This window comes from Protopterus annectens, chromosome 1.part0 (genome assembly GCF_019279795.1).
Source record: "Protopterus annectens isolate FY-2018-M chromosome 1.part0, PAN1.0, whole genome shotgun sequence".
Lineage (NCBI taxonomy): Eukaryota > Metazoa > Chordata > Ceratodontiformes > Protopteridae > Protopterus > Protopterus annectens.
The window spans coordinates 167,198,576-167,218,528 of record NC_056725.1 but is presented as its reverse complement, the minus strand read 5'-3'; the positions used below and the strand labels follow the sequence as shown (position 1 = coordinate 167,218,528).

Here is a 19,953-nt window from a genome sequence, read left to right as displayed (position 1 = left end):
GGTCCTTTCCTGACTCCACAAGACCTCAAAGGGGCAGGAATAGACGTTCCTGAGGCAGAAATCAATCCAGAGGAGGTGCCTACAGAGGACGACAGTGGCAAGGTAACAACAGAGGCACAGACTCCACACCTGCCACTACATCAACACAGCCACAGTGACTTAATCCTAAACCCGCCTACCAGGGAACAAATAGCAGCTCCTCTAGGCGGAAAGCTAACTTTATTTTCAAAAAACTGGCACCACATAACAAAGGACAAGTGGATTTTACGAACCATAGATCAAGGTTACCGGTTCCACTTCCACACTTTACCAGACAAAAGAGGAATGCCAAATCTACCTCCAAATCAAAAGACAGAGGTTCTACAACAGATAATGGAGTTAGCAAACATGAGAGCTGTGGAGAAAGTGCCAACAGCAGAGCAAGGAAAGGGGTTCTACTCCAGACTATTCCTAGTTCCAAGAAAGGAAAACAGTTGGAGACCAATTCTAGACCTGTCCACCCTGAATACTTACATCATTGTCCCAAAATTCAAAATGCTGACCCTACAGCAACTTCTTCCCATGCTGGGCAAGGAGTGTTGGCTGGTAACTCTAGATCTCAAGGAGGCATACCTGCACGTCCCCATTCGACCAATCTGCAGAAGATACCTCAGATTTCTTGCAGGATCAGAGCACTATCAATTCTCAGCATTGCCCTTTGGCTTATCTACTGCCCAGAGTATTCACAGAATGCCTGGCATCAGTAATCGCCATTGCAGACTACAGGGAATTCAAATTTATCCATACCTGGGCGACTGCCTGATACAAGGAGACAACAAAAGCAAGCTGACAACAGATTTACAAAGGGTCATTTACTTGCTTCAAGCACTGGGATACACAGTCAATTTACAAAAGTCAAGACTGATACCATCCCAGACAAGGACTTTCCTGGGAGCGAATTGGACACAGTAAGACAAATGGCATTCCTAACTACAGAAGAACAAAAGAACTCCCTCTTTACTTCTTGGCACTAACAAAACTGAACAAGTTAACAGCAAGAAAGGTACTGCAGGCCTTGGGTTTCATGGCATCATGCATAATCTTGGTTCCATTTGCCAGACTACATATGAGAAAACTACAGTGGTACCTAAAGAATTTATGGTCCCAACACAGACACAGCCTAGAAACGGAAATCCCACTAATACCATGCTTAAAACAGGAGTTCCTATGGTGGGCTCAGGCATGCCAGTCAAACCCAGGCCTGCCCTTTCGCAAGGGTCAAGCAAGCCAGACCATCACAACAGATGCTTCAGACCTAGGATGGGGGCATATGCTGGACAAATGCGTACAAGGATTGTGGACACAGGACCAACTTCACCTGCACATCAACCTAAAAGAAATGCTGGCAATAAAACTGGCAATCCAAAACTTCAGACCATTTCTCAAGGAGGACCACTTGATGATAAGGACAGACAACACCACAGTCATGTGGTACATCAACAAACAGGGAGGCACTCATTCTTACCCCCTATGCAGAATGACCTTGGAGCTGTGGACCCTGGCACTCAGCTACAACATCCAGTTACAGGCAATATTTGTGCCAGGAAAAGAAAACTCTAGCAGATATGTTAAGCAGGACCACATCGGATGCCCACGAATGGCAGCTGCACTCGATATCTTCAAGACCATCTCAAGAAATGGGGAATGCCTCAGATAGATCTATTCGCATCACCTCTCAATCACCAGCTCAAAAATTCTGCACAAGGACATTCCACCCACTAGCATGGAAAGTGGACTCGCTCTCCTTCAGCTGGAAAGGCCTAACAGCATATGCATTCCCACCTCTTCCCTTGATACACAAAGTACTACTAAAAATCAAGGAGGAACGTCCAAGGATAATCCTGATAGCTCCAAACTGGCCAAGACAGCATTGGTACCCACTACTGAGGAGCATGTCTCGAACAATATGTGGCCAATTCCCTGATGCCTTTGATGCTAACTCAGAACAACTTCAGCACCATGCATCCAAACCTAAAAACGCTGCAACTGACTGCATGGAACATCACATAGCAGCTGCTAATACAGAACTTTCACAAAGAGTTAAAGACATTATTCTTGAAGCACGCAGGCCTTCAACTAGAAGGAATTATGCTGGGAAATGGAAAAGGTTTGTCATTTGGAGTTCTGCAAGAGGAAAAGATGTATCAAACATAGATATGCCTAACATTCTGGAGTATCTGGCGAACTACTTCATTCAGGCCTGTCCTACTCCTCCATCAAGATTCATGCATCAGCTATTTCAGCAGAATACAGCTTTGATCCACCTGTTTTTTCACACCCTTTGCTCAGGCAGTTCCTCAGAGGAATCAAGAATGTAAAACCTCCAAGGAAACCACCATTGCCAGCTTGGGACTTGAACTTTGTGCTAGAAAAATTGACACTATCACCTTTTGAACCAGCAGCAACAGCAGACCTACAACACCTGTCATGGAAAACTGCTTTCCTACTGGCAATTACTTCAGCAAGGAGGGTTTCAGAACTACAGGCCTTAATGGCAGTGCAACCCTTTCTAATCTTCCACCAAGATAGTGTCCATGAGGACTAATCCTACATTTATGCCTAAGGTGGTATCCAGAGTGTCTTTAAACCAGGCAATCCACCTGCCTACCTTCTTTCCCAACCCACAAAACAGAGGGAAAGAATACTGCATACCTTGGATGTACATAGACAGCTACGCTACTACTTGGACAGAACAAAAAATAGCAGAAAGACTGACCAACTTTTCGTAGCCTATGCAACAGGAAGGGAAGGAAAAGCTATTTCCAAGCAGACAATCTCCAAATGGATAGGAAATTGCATACGATTCTGTTACTCCTTCCATGGAAAGCCAATTCCACAGAACATAAGACCTCATTCTACAAGGGCAACAGCCACTACCACAGCCTTCTTACGAGGAGTGGCTACCAAAGACATTATTGAGGCGGCTACTTGGACCTCCGTGCATACATTTGCCAAGCATTATAATTTACCTCTATATTCCAGATCCCGAGCAGGGTTTGCCACTGCTGTTCTGCAAGGGATCCTAAACACACCATAATTTACTTTTATCCTCCTCCCTAGTTGGCTATGGTATTCTACCCAGTTGTTATGACTGCAGATGCATCCATGAAGGACATAGTACAATTTTGTACCTACCATAAATGTAGATGTCCGAATTGGATAGCATCTGCAGTCAGGATTACCCTCCCTCCTTCCCTCTGTGGTACTCCTAGGGTGTTTACCCTTCTAATAGCTAGCTAGTGGGGATTTCTTTCATGGTGTATTTGTTTGTATTTATGTACATACATGCTTATTTTTGTGTTTACCTCTATCTTTTGGAAACATTGGCATCTATCCAAAATTTTTTAGCCTTCTATAGGGCTTCTGGCATCTGGGGCAAGAAACACTGAAGAAAATGGCGTCGGCTGATGCTTTTATACCCGAAGTCCAACAGAGATGACGTCGGGTGAAGTGCGACATCAGCCGAAGCCGGACCCGGACTTTGGAATCCGGCCGACTGAAGGGCTGCCTGACGACAGGACAACCCAGTTGTTATGACTGCAGATGCTATCCAATTCGGACATCTACATTTATGGTAGGTACAAAACTGTACTATCTACCTTCAGTGATTGGAGTCCCATTTGTCAAAAGAGATCTTCCCCAAGATATGAGAGACTTAGCACTATGTCCTGTGCATCTCATTTTGTAATACCTTTTACAAAATGGAACACTTCAAATGGAAGGACAGAAGGGTGTCTGAGGTCCAGAAACACTACTTTAACCTTCTGGGATTGAACACCTTTAAACCTATATTCCCCCAATACACGAAAAAGGGGTACATGTTCTGGTATTCAGGAATCCCACAAGTACTTCCGAGATCCTTACAGGTTGCTCAGCATTAGTGTTTCTAGATGCTGAAAAGGATTGGAATTGGTTCCAGGTCCTCGTACAGTCCCATTGAAAAGGAGAGCATTGTTCTCTGTTTTGGGAGGAAGGTATAAGCAACAGCTACTGTGGTCAAACATATGACCAAGTTTGCAGGCTGTTTTTAAACCTGAGGAAGGAAAGGATGGGGGTAAAGATCTGGCAAACCTGATGGCAAAAGCCTCAGGAAACCAACCTTTACTCTAGATCAGGTGGTAAAACATTGAGATGGTGTATTACCATGGATATAGCATCCAGGCAGCAGCAGCAAGTTCTGTTGTAAGGATCCTTGTCTGCTGAGGCTTCAGTCCCTGCCAGAGGATGTGTAGTACACCAGTTGGAAACGAGCCACTGTCTATGCTACTGCAGAAGTATTCAAGAGAGTAAAGGAGAGGGGTAGGGCTGCAGGCAGTGCACTACTAAACTATTAACGCATCCTGGTTAAGTAACTTGTTCATGCAGTAGGCAAATGGAGACTGAAGGACTCTGACCCAGAACCATTACAGTTCTAGGGCAAGCAGCACATAGTGGAAAAACTGTTTGATGCAGAAGTTTGACTACTTACTGGTATGATACCCTTGCTACAGTGGTTGTTTCTAAGCAGATGAAAGTGTGCCAGTAAGAAAAGTGGAGGCCTTTGGGCTATCCTATCCCCACCACCAAAGGGAGCAGCTATGACTTATTACAGACTTCATCCTCTCCTTTTACCCCCATCCCAAAGCCTGATGGGCCAGCCCTTGTGGAATCTCCTAAACCCTTTCCATTCCACCAAGAGAGGAATCCATCTAGTCCACTTCTCACGAAACTGGAAAAACATAAGTAAAGACATTAAGTAGGCAGCCAGGGTTACCAACTTAATTTCTGTTAAAACCAAAAAATGGCAGGCAACTTCCATTACCAAAAGTGCAAAAATATTTTGTAGCTTCCCTTCTGGAAGATCTTCAGCAGGGATTGATAAACTCTACCAAAGGCAAAATTAATGGTCCTTGGAGACTCATTTTGGACTTGTACTGGTTGAACACCTTCCTAAAGTTCACAAAAATCAAGATGCAGATGCTGCAAACTCACTTACCACTCCTGTTTCGTAAAGCTGTTGAGTGTCTAGTTCCAGCAGTTGTCCATCACAGAACCAAGGACATTCAAGTGACTTAAGGACCCTCTGAGTCCAGGAATCAAAAGGTTTCTCCCTTAATACAAGTGGAAGCAGCAAGTCCAGTATTTGACATTTCTTTTAAGAGCCCTGTAATGGCCCGGGAATTCCTGGTGGCACTAGGATGTTCTTAGCATTTCACTGTTGCAGTCATCATACTTGGGTTATCTGCCTCCAGGGAGCCCTCAGACGGCCAAAATACCAGAGTCTTAGTATTTCTGCGTCGGATGCTGTCGCTTCTTCCATGACGTCAGGGTTATAAAACAGGCAGCCGATGCCATTACATCAGTCTTTCTTGCCGTTGAGGAGCCCGAAGCAGAAGCAGTTCACAAGTGCCGGTCGGCCTCTAGCTGAAATTTTTGTTTGAGTTTATAATCCTGAAGTCTTCTAAAGCTTAGTACCCCATTGGGATCCTTTTTTCTTGCTCTAACCGATGTCAGAAGTTAACAATTGTCTTGCCTGTGGAAAGCAAATACCTCAGAGATTTTAATTCTTACTGAGTCACCTGTTCATGCTCAGACCACGACTTCCCTCACCGTCTGCTTTGTGCCTTGTTTAATACCCGAATTATTCATCGTCCGGGCCATCTTTGTCGCTAAATTCTTTTGCTTTGTCTCCGTATTCCGAAATGGCTTCGATAAGACAGACTACCGATCCTTCGAAAAAACGTAGATAGAGACCGCATAGGTCCAAAACTGTTGTCTATGCTTCCGTTAAGCTAGTTGCCAGTCCACCGGTACTCAGTGAGTCGCTTTTGCAGCCTCTGATGCCTGCTTCTGTGGATTTGCAGGCCTCTGCCGAGACCCATCCGGAGTCTGAGTTTCTTCAACTATGGAACCTGTGGATGTCTCTACCTTGGATGGGTCCGTAGCCACTGTGCAGGCACCGGCGTCTGAGGGTGTATTCTGTCCTACCGATGTTCAAATCAAGCAGATGACCTTGTTTTAGCCAAAACGACCAAGTTTCTTAAGCCCAGCGTATGCACTCCGCCTAGAAAACCGACCAAAGTGTATGCTCAAGCTGCCATGCCACAAAAACAAATGCTTAGAATGGCTGAAGAGCTTATTACCCTAATTAGGGGAAGCCAGCCTTCCCCTGTTAAGAGACAAAGAATTGTTTCCTTCTGATTCTGCAGACTAGAAATCCAGTGACTGACCCTTCTGATTATCAGGACATGTCCTTATCAGCCTATGAGGATTCAAATGCAGAGGAATCCATTCCCTCTGCCTCCCCTCCAGAGTATTTTTCTTTTGGTGAAACCTTGCATACTTTGAGCGTTTTCACTGGGAATGCCAAGACTACCCTCAGTCCAAAGAGACTCAGAATTTTTAGAGTTGCCTCAGCACAGGCCTCTAGCAATACCCCCTGTCCTGGATGTTATAGATGTTTTTATGGAATCTAGTCTTACTCCAGATACTTTTCCCCTGGCACCTAGGAAACCTGACTGGTACTACAGAGTACCTGATTCCCACAAATTTCTCCAGGAATCCTACTGCAGATCCAGGGACCATTTCCCAGGGACTTAAAGGTGTTAAGGCTACTACAGCCAAAAATCTTTCCCCTTCAGACAGGGATTCCAGAGCTTTAGACAGATATGGGGTAAGAAAGTTTATACCTCTTGCCATCAGGGCGTTGAATTGCCAGTTTCACATGTTGAAGTACCAGCAACATATTATGGAACTAATTAAACATAAAATTGTATTACTTCCAGATTGTGCAGAAAATGATTTACAAGAGCTAATGCATTCTGCAAACCAAGTTAGTAAGCATACTTTGCAGTGTGGCTTTGATGCCCTAGAAGCATTTTGCAGGACTGCAGTCACTAGGTCTGTACTGAGAAGGCATGCTTGGCTGAAGGAACAAACCTTGCCAGATCATGTCAAATCCAAATTACCAGACACAGACGCTCCTTTAAATAAGGACGGTTTGTTTGGCACCAAAGCAGAAGTTCTTAAAAAGATGGAAGAAAAAGCTAACTCTATGCAAACTGTCAAAGAATTCTTACAAGTGCAGCCACCTAGATTGAGTAGGCATTGGCCTTCTAAAAACTGGTCCTTTCCAGCCCCTTCCAGGACCAGACCCAGGGGAAACAGGCCACCCAGACTACAATCTCGGGGTATGCAGAGATCTAAACAATGGAGTGCTCCCACCCCAAAAACAGGGAGTGGCAAGCCACCTCCTTATGGAAAAAGTTCACGAGTTTTCAATTATCGTTCCCAGTTGCTTGTGCCCTAGGAGGAAAACTTGCCATTCATGCAAAAAACTGGATGTCCATTACTCAAGACCCTATGGGTCCAAAACATATCCCAGGGGTACATATTCTACATCCATTCACTGTCAACCCAAAGAGATTTTCCAGACCTTCCTCCAAACCAGTGGGCAGAGGCTAAAAAGCAAGTACTTTCCCTGCTCAATATCAGAGCTATTCAAACTGTTCCAGTAGAACAAAGGGGTCAGGGTTTCTACTCCAGACTTTTCCTGGTGCCCAGAAAAGAGGGCTCTTGGCACCCAATCCTGGATCTTTCAATTCTCAACACCTTTCTGGTGGTCCCAAAATTCAAGATGCTTACCCTGCAACAGCTTCTCCCTATGCTAGTCAAGGATGCCTGGTTAGTCACTCTAGACTTAAAAGAAGCTTATCTGCACATCCCCATAAGGGAATCATGCAGGAAATAGCTATGTTTCAGGGCAGGTTCTATGCACTTTCAGTTCTCTGCACTTCCCTTTGGCTTATCTACTTCGCCCAGAGTATTCACAAAGTGCCTTGCTCCAGCCATTGCATACTGCAGGCAGAGAAATATCCATATTTTCCCATAGTTGGACGACTGCTTGATTCAGGCGGACAGTCAGGAATTGCTGCTTCAGCACCTGGCATTTGTAAAAGCCTTCTCACTTCATTGGGGTACACCAACAAAAAGAAATCACTACTGGTACCCAGTCAAAAGATTGTATTCCTGGGAGCAAGCTTGGACACAACTTCCCAGATGGCATGTCTCACTTCAGAAAAACAGGCCTGTCTGACAAACTACTTCAAACAAATGGCCACCAGAACCCAGCTTTCTGCAAAAAAATACTGCAGGCCCTAGGGTTCATGGCTTCATGTATTCTGCTAATTCCATATGCAAGACTGCATATGAGGAAACTTCAGTGGTACTTAAAAAGTCTATGGTGCCAACATTCTCAGGACCTGGAAACAGGCATTCCTTTCATACCTTCTCTAAGGACGGTGTTTCTTTTGTGGGCAGAAGCATGCAACCACAGCAAGGGACTGTTTTTCACTCAACCGCCCGCTGCCCAAACCCTGACAACAGAAGCATCAGACTATCCATGGGGGCTCGCATGGCAGGCAAATGCATTCAGGGCCACTGGAGCCCAGACCAGATTCTCCTGCACATCAATCAGAAAGAGATGCTAGCTGTACAGAATGCTCTGACAGCCTTCAAATAACTAAACTTTCCAGGACAACTGCTTATAAAAACAAACAACACCACAGTTGTACATAAACAGGCAGGGGAGGAACCCATTCTTACCCACTCTACAGGTTAGCCATGGCCCTGTGGAGCACAGCCTTGAGCAACAAAGTGCATCTACAAGCTCAATTCCTGCCAGGCAAACAAAATTCACTGGAAGATGACGTAAGCAGAAATTTCCTGGACCCAAACGAGTGGAAATTGGACCCCAACACCTTCAACCTTCTGATCCAGAGGTGGGGGACACCGGAGGTGGACCTCTTTGCCTCCCCCGAGAACCACCAGTTGAGCAAATACTGCACCAGGAACCCTTACAGCAGGGCCTAGACAGTGGATGCCCTATCCTTTCAGTGGGAAAACCTCTCAATTTATGCCCCCGCCCCTTCTCTAGAGTACTACTCAAGATAACAGGACAGGCCAAGGACAATTCTTACTGCCTCACACTGGCCACGCCAGCACTGGTACCCACTCTTATGCAGCCTGACAACAGTACCACCCTGGCACTTTCACCAGACTCCTACGCTGCTGTCTCAGCAGGAGGGACAGATTTTGCATCCACAATTGCAAACTCTAAACCTTGCAGCCTGGCTTATCCCTTGAATACCCCATCAGCAGTCCTCAGCAAACAGGTGGTGGACATCATTCTTGAAGCCAGAAGGCCTAGTACTAGGAAATCCTACGCTGAAAAATGGAAATGGTGTTGGAATCAGGCTCAAAGGAAGGACACAGCAGTGCCCTCTTTACCTCTAATCCTGGATTACCTAGCAGAGCTACTCCACAGAGGTCTATCCTTCTCCATTAAGATTCATGCCTCTGCCATCTCAGCTCATTATAATACTGAGCCACCTCTTTTTTTCTCACCTCATCAAGCCGTTTCTGAGAGGGGCTAACAACTTAAGGCCCCCTAGGAGAGCACCTACCCCTGCCTGGGACCTTAACTTTGTACTGGAAAAGCTTATGCTTCCCCCATTTGAAACTGCTGCCTCAGCAGAGTTAAAAGTCCTCTCTTGGAAAACAGCTTTGTTTTTTAGCCATAACTTCAGCAAGAAGAGTATCTGAGTTACAGGCAATAATGGTTATGGAACCCTTCATTATTTTCCATGCTGATAGGGTTTCCCTCAGGACTAACCCGTCCTTTATGCTTAAGGTATTGTCCAGTGTGGCTCCAAACCAACCCATCTATTTGCCAACATTCTTCCCTAATCCTCAAAATAAAAGGGAAAGGATCCTGCACTCCTTGGGCGTGCACAGACAGCTCAGGTTCTACCTTGACAGGACTAAACTTCTCAAAATCTGACCAGCTGCTAGTCAGCTTTGCTACGGGGGTAGAGGGTAAGGCCATTTCAAAGCAAACCATTTACAAATGGATAGCACACTGTGTCCATTTCTGCTACAAGCACCATGTAAAACCTACACCACAGGGGATCAGACCACATTCCACTAGGGCTACTTCCACCTTTACAGCATTTCTCAAGGGAGTCCCTACTAGGGACATTCTAGAAGCTGCAACCTGGAGTTCTGTACACACCTTCACCAAGCCATTACCACTTGCCTATCTTTTCTAAATCCAGGGCTGGATTTGCTAGAGCAGTCTTACAAGGCCTATTAGCCAGCCCTAATACCTCTTGACTGCCTCCACCCTTCCTCAGCTTTGGGAATCAACCCAAGTGTGATGACTGCCACATTGAAACACAAAACATAGTACAGTTGTGTACACTTACCATAAATGTAGATGTTCAAGTGTATTCACTGTTGCAGTCCTGGTTTCCCTCCCTCCAGCCCCCTGGCTTTCTCTGTCTTTCTACCTCTCCTCTCTATGGCCATTCCTAATGGTGTTGGTATTTACTTTTTACTGATGGTGTTCCCCACCATATACCAGCTGTCTATTTGGGCCTGCTGACATTTAGGGCAAGAAAAACTGATGTAATGGCGTTAGCTGCCTGTTTTATACCCCTGACGACCTAACGTCATGGAAGAAGTGACAGCATCTGATGCCGATATACTAAGACTTTGGTATTCGGGCCGACTGAGGGCTGCCTGCAGGCAGATAACCCAAGTGTGATGACTGCAGCAGTGAATAAACTGTAACATCTACATTTATTGTAAGTGTACACAACTGTATTTTTTGTAGCTTGCACAATTTTAATACTAACCTTGTTAGGGCTTCACATGATGGAGCTCCAGTGGTACCTTAGAAATACTTGTAGTTAACAGCCCCATCCCCTGTATCAAACAGAAACTGGAGTGGTGGTCCATTCAAGTCCGAGAAAACTAGAAGGTACTGTTAGACAGGAACCTCCTAATCTGACCGTGACTGGAGATGCCTCAGAATGCGGCCTTCCACTCGAGGACAAATGAGAGGGAAATGACAGTGTAATGGAGATGCTTGCTGTGGTCTAAGATATCAAGGTATCCAGACATGTTAGGAGAGAGAATTGTACAGGTGATCATGGACAACTGCACTCATGAGGTATGTAAACAAGTAAGGATGGACTCTTATAGCCTCATTCCATGCAAGCTGGTAATGTCTGCTTGGGAATTGCTCTATATTCAGAGACTATTCTAAAAGCAGTGCAAGAGCCAACCCTGATGATCTGCTCAGGTGGTCTGCCACCGAGTTTATCAGTAGATCCCATAAATGAATGATGTACAGGGATGCATCCCCATATATGCAGTTTACAGATGTGGTGTTCCAGATATAGACCCGTTAGCTTTTCCGAACAAAACACCATTATAAAACTTGTGCTCCAAAGCACCACATAGAGGCTTGGGCAGTGGGTGCTTTCTCCTTGAAGTGAACAGATCATTTCCTGTATGTATAACTGACAATTCACCTTCTCCCAAGAGTGATTCAAAAAATAAGGGAGGAGTATTTAAAGGTGTGTTTTAATAGCTCATTCATCACAGTGATAAAATTGGTTTGCCCTTCTACAAACATCCATGGGTGAGACCTTTTACACTGCCTATGCAAGTGGTCGTATTAACCTAAGGTAAGGGGGCCCTGCAACAGCTTATAGCATGAATATTACCCTCCTGCCTTTAAAGCACCAGTTTAGAGGATATGCCAAATATGAAAGAGGCTACAAAGTAAGGAAATTACTTGGCGAAATTTAAGAATTGATTGGGGTCCACAGGAGGAGTCAAGACCTCTTGTCTCCTTCATTGTCTGATTCTACAATTCCTGTCTATGCTGTTTAATACAATGCTGAAGTATGCATCAGTGAAGGTACTCAGTTCAGGCAATAAAATGGTTTGCTGTTGGAATTTTGAATCAACTTCGGTCGACTGTTTAAAATGTCGACCCAAAATGCTGAATTTGAAATTCCGAAAAGTAAACCAAAGCAAAAATGAGTTCGACCACCATGGTTCGATGTATTTGACATGGCAGGAAGTGATGTCACTCACTTCTTGCTATGCACATTAACATATTGTTGAACTCTACAGTCAACAGTATGTTAATTGTACTATTTTGCAGGGGGCTACACCCCCTGCACCCCCCCCCCCGAATTTGGGGGGCACACTCCCCTGCACATTAAATATACCAACTCTGAGATTGCACTACGATGGCAAAATTGGTTAATTCCCTGTTCCTTACTGAAGCACAACCTCTCTGCACAATGTCAAACCCAAATTATCAACCTACACTACCCGTTCACTGTAGTGTAGTCTATCAATTTTGAGTAAACATTCTGCCGACTTGGAAACTGCAAATCGACCACAAGCCTGTTGACCGATGCAGTTTCCAAGTTTTGATAGTAAACCCAATGAAATGCCTGTGGATTCTTATTTAGAATCATGGCAACCTGTTAGTTTCTCAGAGCTTTATTCTGGAGATTGTTGCTGGAAAAAAATCATCCTCCATGGGATCTGAAATTTGCACTAGAGAAACCTACATTGGCTCCTTCTGCATCCCTGAAATCTGTGTCTTGGAAAACTTCCCTTTTACATACTATCACATTAGCAAGAGGGATCTGAGCTCCAAGTCCTAAAATGATGAGAGCCATGGGTTTTCCACAGATTCAGCTTAGCCTTTTGCTCCAAATGTTTTTTAGACTCTGAAAAAAGAATGTGAAATGCAGATGAAGATGCACTGTTTTTTTTTTTTGTTTTTTTTTAACTGAATACCCCTAAGCCCTAGTGGTACAGAAGGACCAAGTCCTTACTGTGCCACATATAACACGTGTTCGATTAATGGCACAAGTGCTTGGTGGGAAGATGCAGGGGGGTGGATGGGAGTTGATTGTTGGCTTGCCTATCCTGGGGTGGGTGGTGGCCTAGGCTTGTTTCAATAAGCAGCATATGAGCCTTAGGAGCTCCTGTCTGTAAAAGCAGTAAGATGATTAGTCAGGATGTTGCACATGTGTGGAAGCATGCATACACCTCTCGAGGGCAGCAGTTGTGGAGCTCGCAAATCTGCTGCATAGACTGGTAAGGCAAGTACTACTTGTATTAGTATGGTGCTGCTGCAGCATCCTCTCATCTCCTCACTGGTCTGGGACATGGGTCTGGTTAAATCCAGGAGGACGACAAAGTGGGTCTGGTAGAATTGATGGAAGAGGAGCTTGGTGGCAGCTGATATTCTGCTGCAGGTAGGAACAATGTAATGACTACAGCAAAGGCTTCATAAATATGAAGTTGTAGATGTAATACTATGGTGGCTTTTTTGGGATATGTTTTTTTTTTAATAACTTTAAAAAGCTTTCATGCTCTAGTGTGACTTTTTTTTTTTTGCATCTGTTGCACATTTTTCACATTCATGCATCTGGTGTTTGTGCAAGAGAACAGTTGGCGTTTCTCATGTTTGTTCATCCCAATGTATTTCTAGTAGGTAGAATTGGAACTACTACCGAGTATAGTGGCAGGATAGATCCTGTCTTAAAAGTATAGTAAAGTAAACAGTACTGACATACATGTTTAGTAATACTGTTCAGGATTTGCTGAAGTTAGAAATGCGCCATTTTATGCACATCTTAATTGAATTGTAATGCAAAATGGTACCAAAAATTATTTTTGCTAATGTTCAAGTTGCTGAACTGAAGATGTATTCTCAGATGTGTCTGGTTATGGCCGATTGACCTGAATTGAATTTAAGGTATTATGCATTTAGCTACTTGCCATTCTTGATCTTTCAAGAGTTCTGCTAGTTTAACTGTCTAGTTCACAAGCTGTAGCAGTCAGTGGGAAGATATGCAAAAGGTCTGCTGCTTGTACAAAAAATGGATTAGATTCCAGTGTCTGCTTACAATAGTGTACAAAAGGTATAGTTTAAATGCATGCATTTGTGAAAACTGCAAGTAGATTGTGTTCAAAAATTGTTGACTAGTTTTTTTGTATCTTGTCTAATGTAACTTCCCTCCTCATCTTTTGCATGTTTTAACGCCTGTGATCTGCATGCTGTGGTCACCATGACTGCCATCCTGTTCCTGCCCAACCATTTCATCCTGCATGTGTCTCCTGATTGTGCCTCCACCACAGGACCACAGCGGCAAACTTGGAGCAGAAGAGTTCAAGGCGTGTCTTATCAGCTTGGGATACGATGTTGAAACAGAGAACAAGGTATCAAGAACCACCTCCAGTGTATGCTGTATAATTGTGTATGCTGTATTAATGTTTGACTCTTTCCTCTGTTTCTCCTCTCTCTGTTTTTGTACTGTGTTCATCCTTCATTTTATATTCTATTAAAAACACTGGCACCTCCAGTCTCTTGCTCTGTTCTTGTCATGTTAACTTTTTCATCCTGTGGTGTTTGCTCTCTCTTGTTTGCCACATGGAGCAAAAACAAACAGGAACTCAAAGTTGATGATTTCCAGGCTCTCCTTATCTCTACAGGATACTGCCTGGTATGGGTGCTCTGTCTTTCCCCCACCTTGCATTTTGTAATTTTGTTTTAATGCATTTTATTGTCATATTACCCTACTTGAAACTTGTGGCAGAACTTTTCATTTAAGAGGGGCAACAGTCTCTGCACCAAAGTTCTCTTCAGCGTTTTTTCTATACTCTTGTAAGCTTGGAAATAATACAGCAGTTTGTAGCGCCTCCATTTTGTTTAATGTGACATTTTTCAATCAAAAGGTTAAAAACTGCAGTTGCATATGTTGGTTTAACTGTATGTACACCACTGCACGTTTATTGTATTCACACATTGAAGCATGAGTTTTGCTACACTGCTGAACCTGACCTTAAGTTGCTTTTAGCCATCTCCCTGATGCACATCCTTAGAGGCACCCAGCTACATTTAAGTTGATCCTCACCCGAGAGGTGTCTCCCTTCTGGGGGGAAAATGCATACAGTGAGGCTTCTGACTCTAAAATGGAGGATCTGATTTCATTTTCATTTGTTCTTGATGATGAGGTCCCTAGGAAGAGGACATGTAAGAGGAGATATCTGGATTCCCCTCAGGAATCTCTCACAGAAGACACTAATTTTGATGAAGGGGAAGGGTCCCACAGATCTCCACCTAAGAATATTTCCTTTGGAGAAATGCTAGAAATTTAAAGCAAAAAAGTGGATGTTTTTTCCGATCCCTCTTCCCAGGAGGAGTTGGTATTTTTGGAGTCCTTCAGGTCTGGCTTATCTACGTTTTGGGTGATCCCTTTGGCTTTAAGTTAATAGATCTGTTCTCACACCATGCATGGAAGGAACTGTGTACTGTAGAGCCAGTTCCAAAGCGACCGGATACATTTTTAGCACCCCCCCCGAAAGCCAGGGCACACTGGAGTAAAAGGGGTCCCAGTAGATGTTATGGTTGTGGCAGCAACCACCAGAGAGCTCAGAGCATGTCTGCCCTTCCCCCTAACAAGGAGTTTAGGGCCTTGAACAGATTTGGGAAGCATGTCTACAGCTCAGCAACCTTTACCTGAAGGTCATAAAATTGCTTGGCATATTTTACCAGGTTGCAAAGAGATTTGATGGAGTTCTTCAAATCTTTCTGGATACATGTCCTTGAAGGACCAGAATAAGGTTTCTGCACAACTGGCTACCCTTCAGTCCATATCTAATGCATCCATGAGGTCCCATGCTGCATATAGGGTACCTCAAGGGTGACAGGTTTGGGCATAGCTATCAGAAGACATTCCTGGATGCACTTGTGCAAATTCGTAGAGCCCTTCAAGTCTTTGTTCACCAGGGCCCTGTTTGATAGATCTTCTCTCTTCAGCCCCAAAGTGAAGGAATATGGCCTCCAGAAGTGAGCCGGAAGGAAAGACCTTGTCTGTCATTGTGATCTGTTTCTCTATCCCTAAAAGACCTTTTTCACTGAGGTAGAAGAAGCTGGTTTCATAAATCCCAGAGTCCTTTTCAAGACTCATAAGGAGTTTGTTCTGCAAGAGGTGGGAGGGGGACTCTAATGGAAGACGTCACCTTCGTGGCAGAGGTGGCCTGCAAAACCAGGGTTTCGGGTATTACTTAGATAAATAAAAATCATCCAAGGCTAGCTTCGAAAGAAAAAATGCCAAGGACTCCAAAGATAACCACAAGGCATTATTTAGCTATGTCAAGAATCTAAGTGGCAATTCTCAGATCTGCTCTGAGTTGGTGCAGAATGGCACAATATACACTGAACCGACCAATATCACCAACATCCTGGCAGAGACAGGTTCAGTGCAAACTTCACCCTCTCTCACCCCCAAAAGGGCCCATAACCATGCCAGAAGAATGTAGTGCCCCTGAAAACACAGGCACTCAGGTTAAAACAGCCCTGTCCAAAGCCAAAAACACAGCATCAATGGGACCGGATGGTGTCCCAGGCTGTGTCCTACACGAGCTCTAAGACGAACTAACCCCTCACCTAAACACACTGTTCAAACTCAGCCTCTCCACAGGCTACTTGCCCATAGAGTGGTGCACAGCAATGGTTATTCCTGTCCACAAAGGTGGAGCCATGACAGACCCCGGGAACTATCGCCCTGTAAGCCTGACTAGCTTGGTGTGCAAGGCTATGGAGCCACATCATCATGGATCTCATTGAGAGACATTGGGAACCTCCAAACACTGGACCCTACCCACTTCGGCTTTAAGGGCAGATCATGCCTCCTAAACCTGGTGGACTACTTTGAGACAGTTACCGAGGCTATAGACTAGGGGAAGGTGGTCCACACAGCCTACCTAGACCTCGCAAATACCTTCAACACCATTCCCCAGTCTGGTTTTATAGGCAAACTCACCAGCCTGAGCATAAACCCCTATGTCACGAGATGGGTTGCCAACTGGCTCACGGACAGAACCCACATGGTAAGAGTTGAGATCTAGGTCTGACTGTAAACCGGTTGCAAGGGGTGTTCCCTAGGGCTCAGTCCTAGGACCCCTCCTGTTTGGCATATACTTCTCAGAGGTACAGGCAAGCACAGGAGGTCTATGGCTGACCGAAGTTCGCAGACTACTGCAAACTAGGGGGCTGTAGTTGACTCCGGCTGACAGACATCCTCCAAAAGGGTCTCACTGGAGACAGATACCTGGGGTCAAAACCATGGCCTCGAGCTAAATGTCAAAAAGTGCATAGTCATCCCCTTTGGAAAAGTACCCACAAATTACCACATAGGTGGTAGCCCCCTAAATACGGAAGACCTAATAATGGATCTGGGGACCAAAGTAGATAGTAATCTCTCCTTTGCTAATCACATTGCCAAAGTGGTTAGAAAATCCTATGTGGCCCACCTCATCACAAAAGGGTTTGCATCCAGATCAAAAGAGGTCATTGTGCCCCTCTACGCATCACTCATCAGACCCATCATAGAGTACAACACCCCATTTGGGATGTACCTTAGACACCTGCAACAGCTGAAAAGACCATAGAAGTACCTCACCTAGGATCACTGGCCTCAAACAGATGCCGTATGCAGCTCGACTGAAGAAACTCCAGCTGTACTCTGTTGCATACCACCTACTCAGAGGTGATCTCTGCCCGACATACAAGGCCATGTCCAACCCAGGATTGATGGACATGCTCCACCTAAAGAAAACCATATCCCCTCGAGCCAAGCGCTCTAGGGATCTAAACCTCACCACAGCAATAAATAAGACGTGCTGGAGGGATAGATTCCTGTCCCATAGACTTCCCATGCTCTGGAACAAGATTCCAATCTACATTAGGCAAAGCTCCTCACTAACACTCTTCAAGAGAAACTTTGACAAGTGGCTGGGAAACAAAGTTTACCCCGGGGATCACTTCAATGGCTCTACTGGACAAAGGCACAGGGAACTAATCTAAGGGGGTGGCGAAAGCCAACACGTTCCTGTTAGGCTTATAAATGCCTTTGGGCAGATAGCCCTAGAAACCTACCTATGAACCTAAATGAGCAATAAAAGTATGAGCATTTTGACCAACTGGCAGCTGCACAGATGACCTCTATCGAAGCTTTTGACCAAAAGGTCACTGTATACCTCATTGAATGTACTCTTGTTGGCTTGCACATAGACAAATGATAGGCAAACAGTCAACCATTTGGCTAAAGTTGCTTTGAAAACTGCCATGCCTGATATGTTATGAGAAAATGCAACTTGGTCATATTTTCTGAAATCTTTGGTCTGCCGAAGATATAATTGAAGTTGTCTGTGTGCACCCAAGAGATTCATAAAGAAAACCGGGAGGTTGATGACCTGATTAATGTTGGACTCAGAAGAAAAACTCAGGCAAAAAGGATGTCTTAGTATGTAAAGACACCCTATCCTTATGAAACATAAAGTATGAAGCCTGAGACAAAAGGCCTGGAGTTCAGATACTAGTCTACCTGATGTAATGGCGACTAGGAAAAAGGTATTCTAAGAAAATAATTTTTAGGTCTGATTTGATGGAGGGCTGAAATGGTCTTTGAGTCAAACTCTGAAATATCCTCTTTGACTGAGGAAAGGAGCACTTGCTGTTGCTGTCTGTGCAAGAAACTAAAAGTAAATTTTGAGGTGGGGGAGTAAATTTGGTTCCCAAAAAGTTTTATTGACCTTTTCACTAAACAGCAAATCAGTTGAGAGAGGTTTGCGAGCTGGGAAATTCTGTAGTCTCTTGTAGAACTTTGCTGTTAATATTTAACAGTAATGGAGTTTGTTTCTAAAGTTATAAATGCCAAACTTGCTATACTCAGAGCATGAAATGGGAACATCCGTACGCCTGACAAAGGGAGTTGTGTGTGTGTATATGTAAGCACATGTACAGGTGTGTATGTATATGTAATATATGTAGTGTATGTATGTGTATATTTGTACATGTATATATATACAGATTTATAAACAATGTGTATGTGTGTGTAATATATATATATATATATATATATATATATATATATATATATATATATATATGTGTGTGTGTAATTTATAATAGAAATTGATATGTACAGTCACACACATTATCACCAGGGGTATATTTTCTAGTTTACATCCTTTACTACTCTTTATTCATCAGACCCGTAACAGAATGACACCTTTTTCACATTTACTTGTCAAATTTGTATATACAAAACGGGAAAACTCCTCTTCACTTGATCAAAAATTAAAGTAAAATAAAACCAGTGTTTTCATGTAGGGAGCTGCACCCACACCCCATCAGTACTATATGACCTTCTGTATATCCACAAAATACCACTCTATAAACATCAGCTCAAGGGACCTAAACTTCCACCATAGCATAAATAGGTCCTTCAGACACGATATAAACCTCTGACAATCCTTGTTTTATTGAATAGACTTCCCTTGCATGTAACAAAGTATTTCCCCAAGTGCAATCTGAACTAATATATGGTAACTGTAAAATCCCCACAGAGGTAGGTTATCAGTTTGTCATTTGGCAATGAATTGTGATCTATGATTAGAACATTTTGTGTATAATAGCACACACACACACACACGACTAGAATATAGTGTGTGCTTTTCCATGTAATAAATACTGAATAACTGAAACCGTGACAGGAGCCAAACCACATCCCCTAACATATCAGGTTTATTGAACCACCAGGGAACTTTATTCCTTGGTGGTTAAAACCTGTTGTGGGAAGCAGTTTGGCTCCTGTCCTGCTTGATTCAGTTTCGCATTTGGTTTTGGTTATTCAGTTTTGGGAGTGTGCCTTGCAACAACTTTTTTGGATGCAATATAAATACTGTAAATATATATTTAAAGTGTCTGTATATGTAGAGTGACACTGTATGTATCAAATATGTATGCGTAAGAGGTGAATTTAGTCCCACACCCACAATTTAGAACCTGCAAATGAAAACCATGTGTGGGATTCATCCAAACTAAGATTACTTTTGGCTGCGGAAAAGATTGGTTGTCTGGCCTATGTTCTGTCAACTCCCGGTTTACAGACTGGAAAGTAGTCCTCTAGCTGCCTCTTAAAGATGTGTGCTGCTTTGTAGGCTGTCCTCATAGGCAAGTACTTGCACTCAATGTTAACCAAGGCAGTT

The 19,953-nt window shown here is 43.9% G+C and overlaps 1 protein-coding gene across 2 annotated transcripts in view; it reads left to right on the top strand.

Annotated features, from left to right (window-relative positions):
* LOC122788278 (alpha-actinin-4) overlaps positions 1-19,953 on the top strand; it is a 1,502,973-nt gene that overhangs the window by 1,320,541 nt on the left and 162,479 nt on the right. For both annotated transcript variants that reach the window (XM_044055436.1, XM_044055378.1), the window contains exon 19: positions 14,038-14,118. In XM_044055436.1, the coding sequence (XP_043911371.1) occupies positions 14,038-14,118 (81 nt within the window). The remainder of the gene's footprint in view (positions 1-14,037; positions 14,119-19,953) is intronic.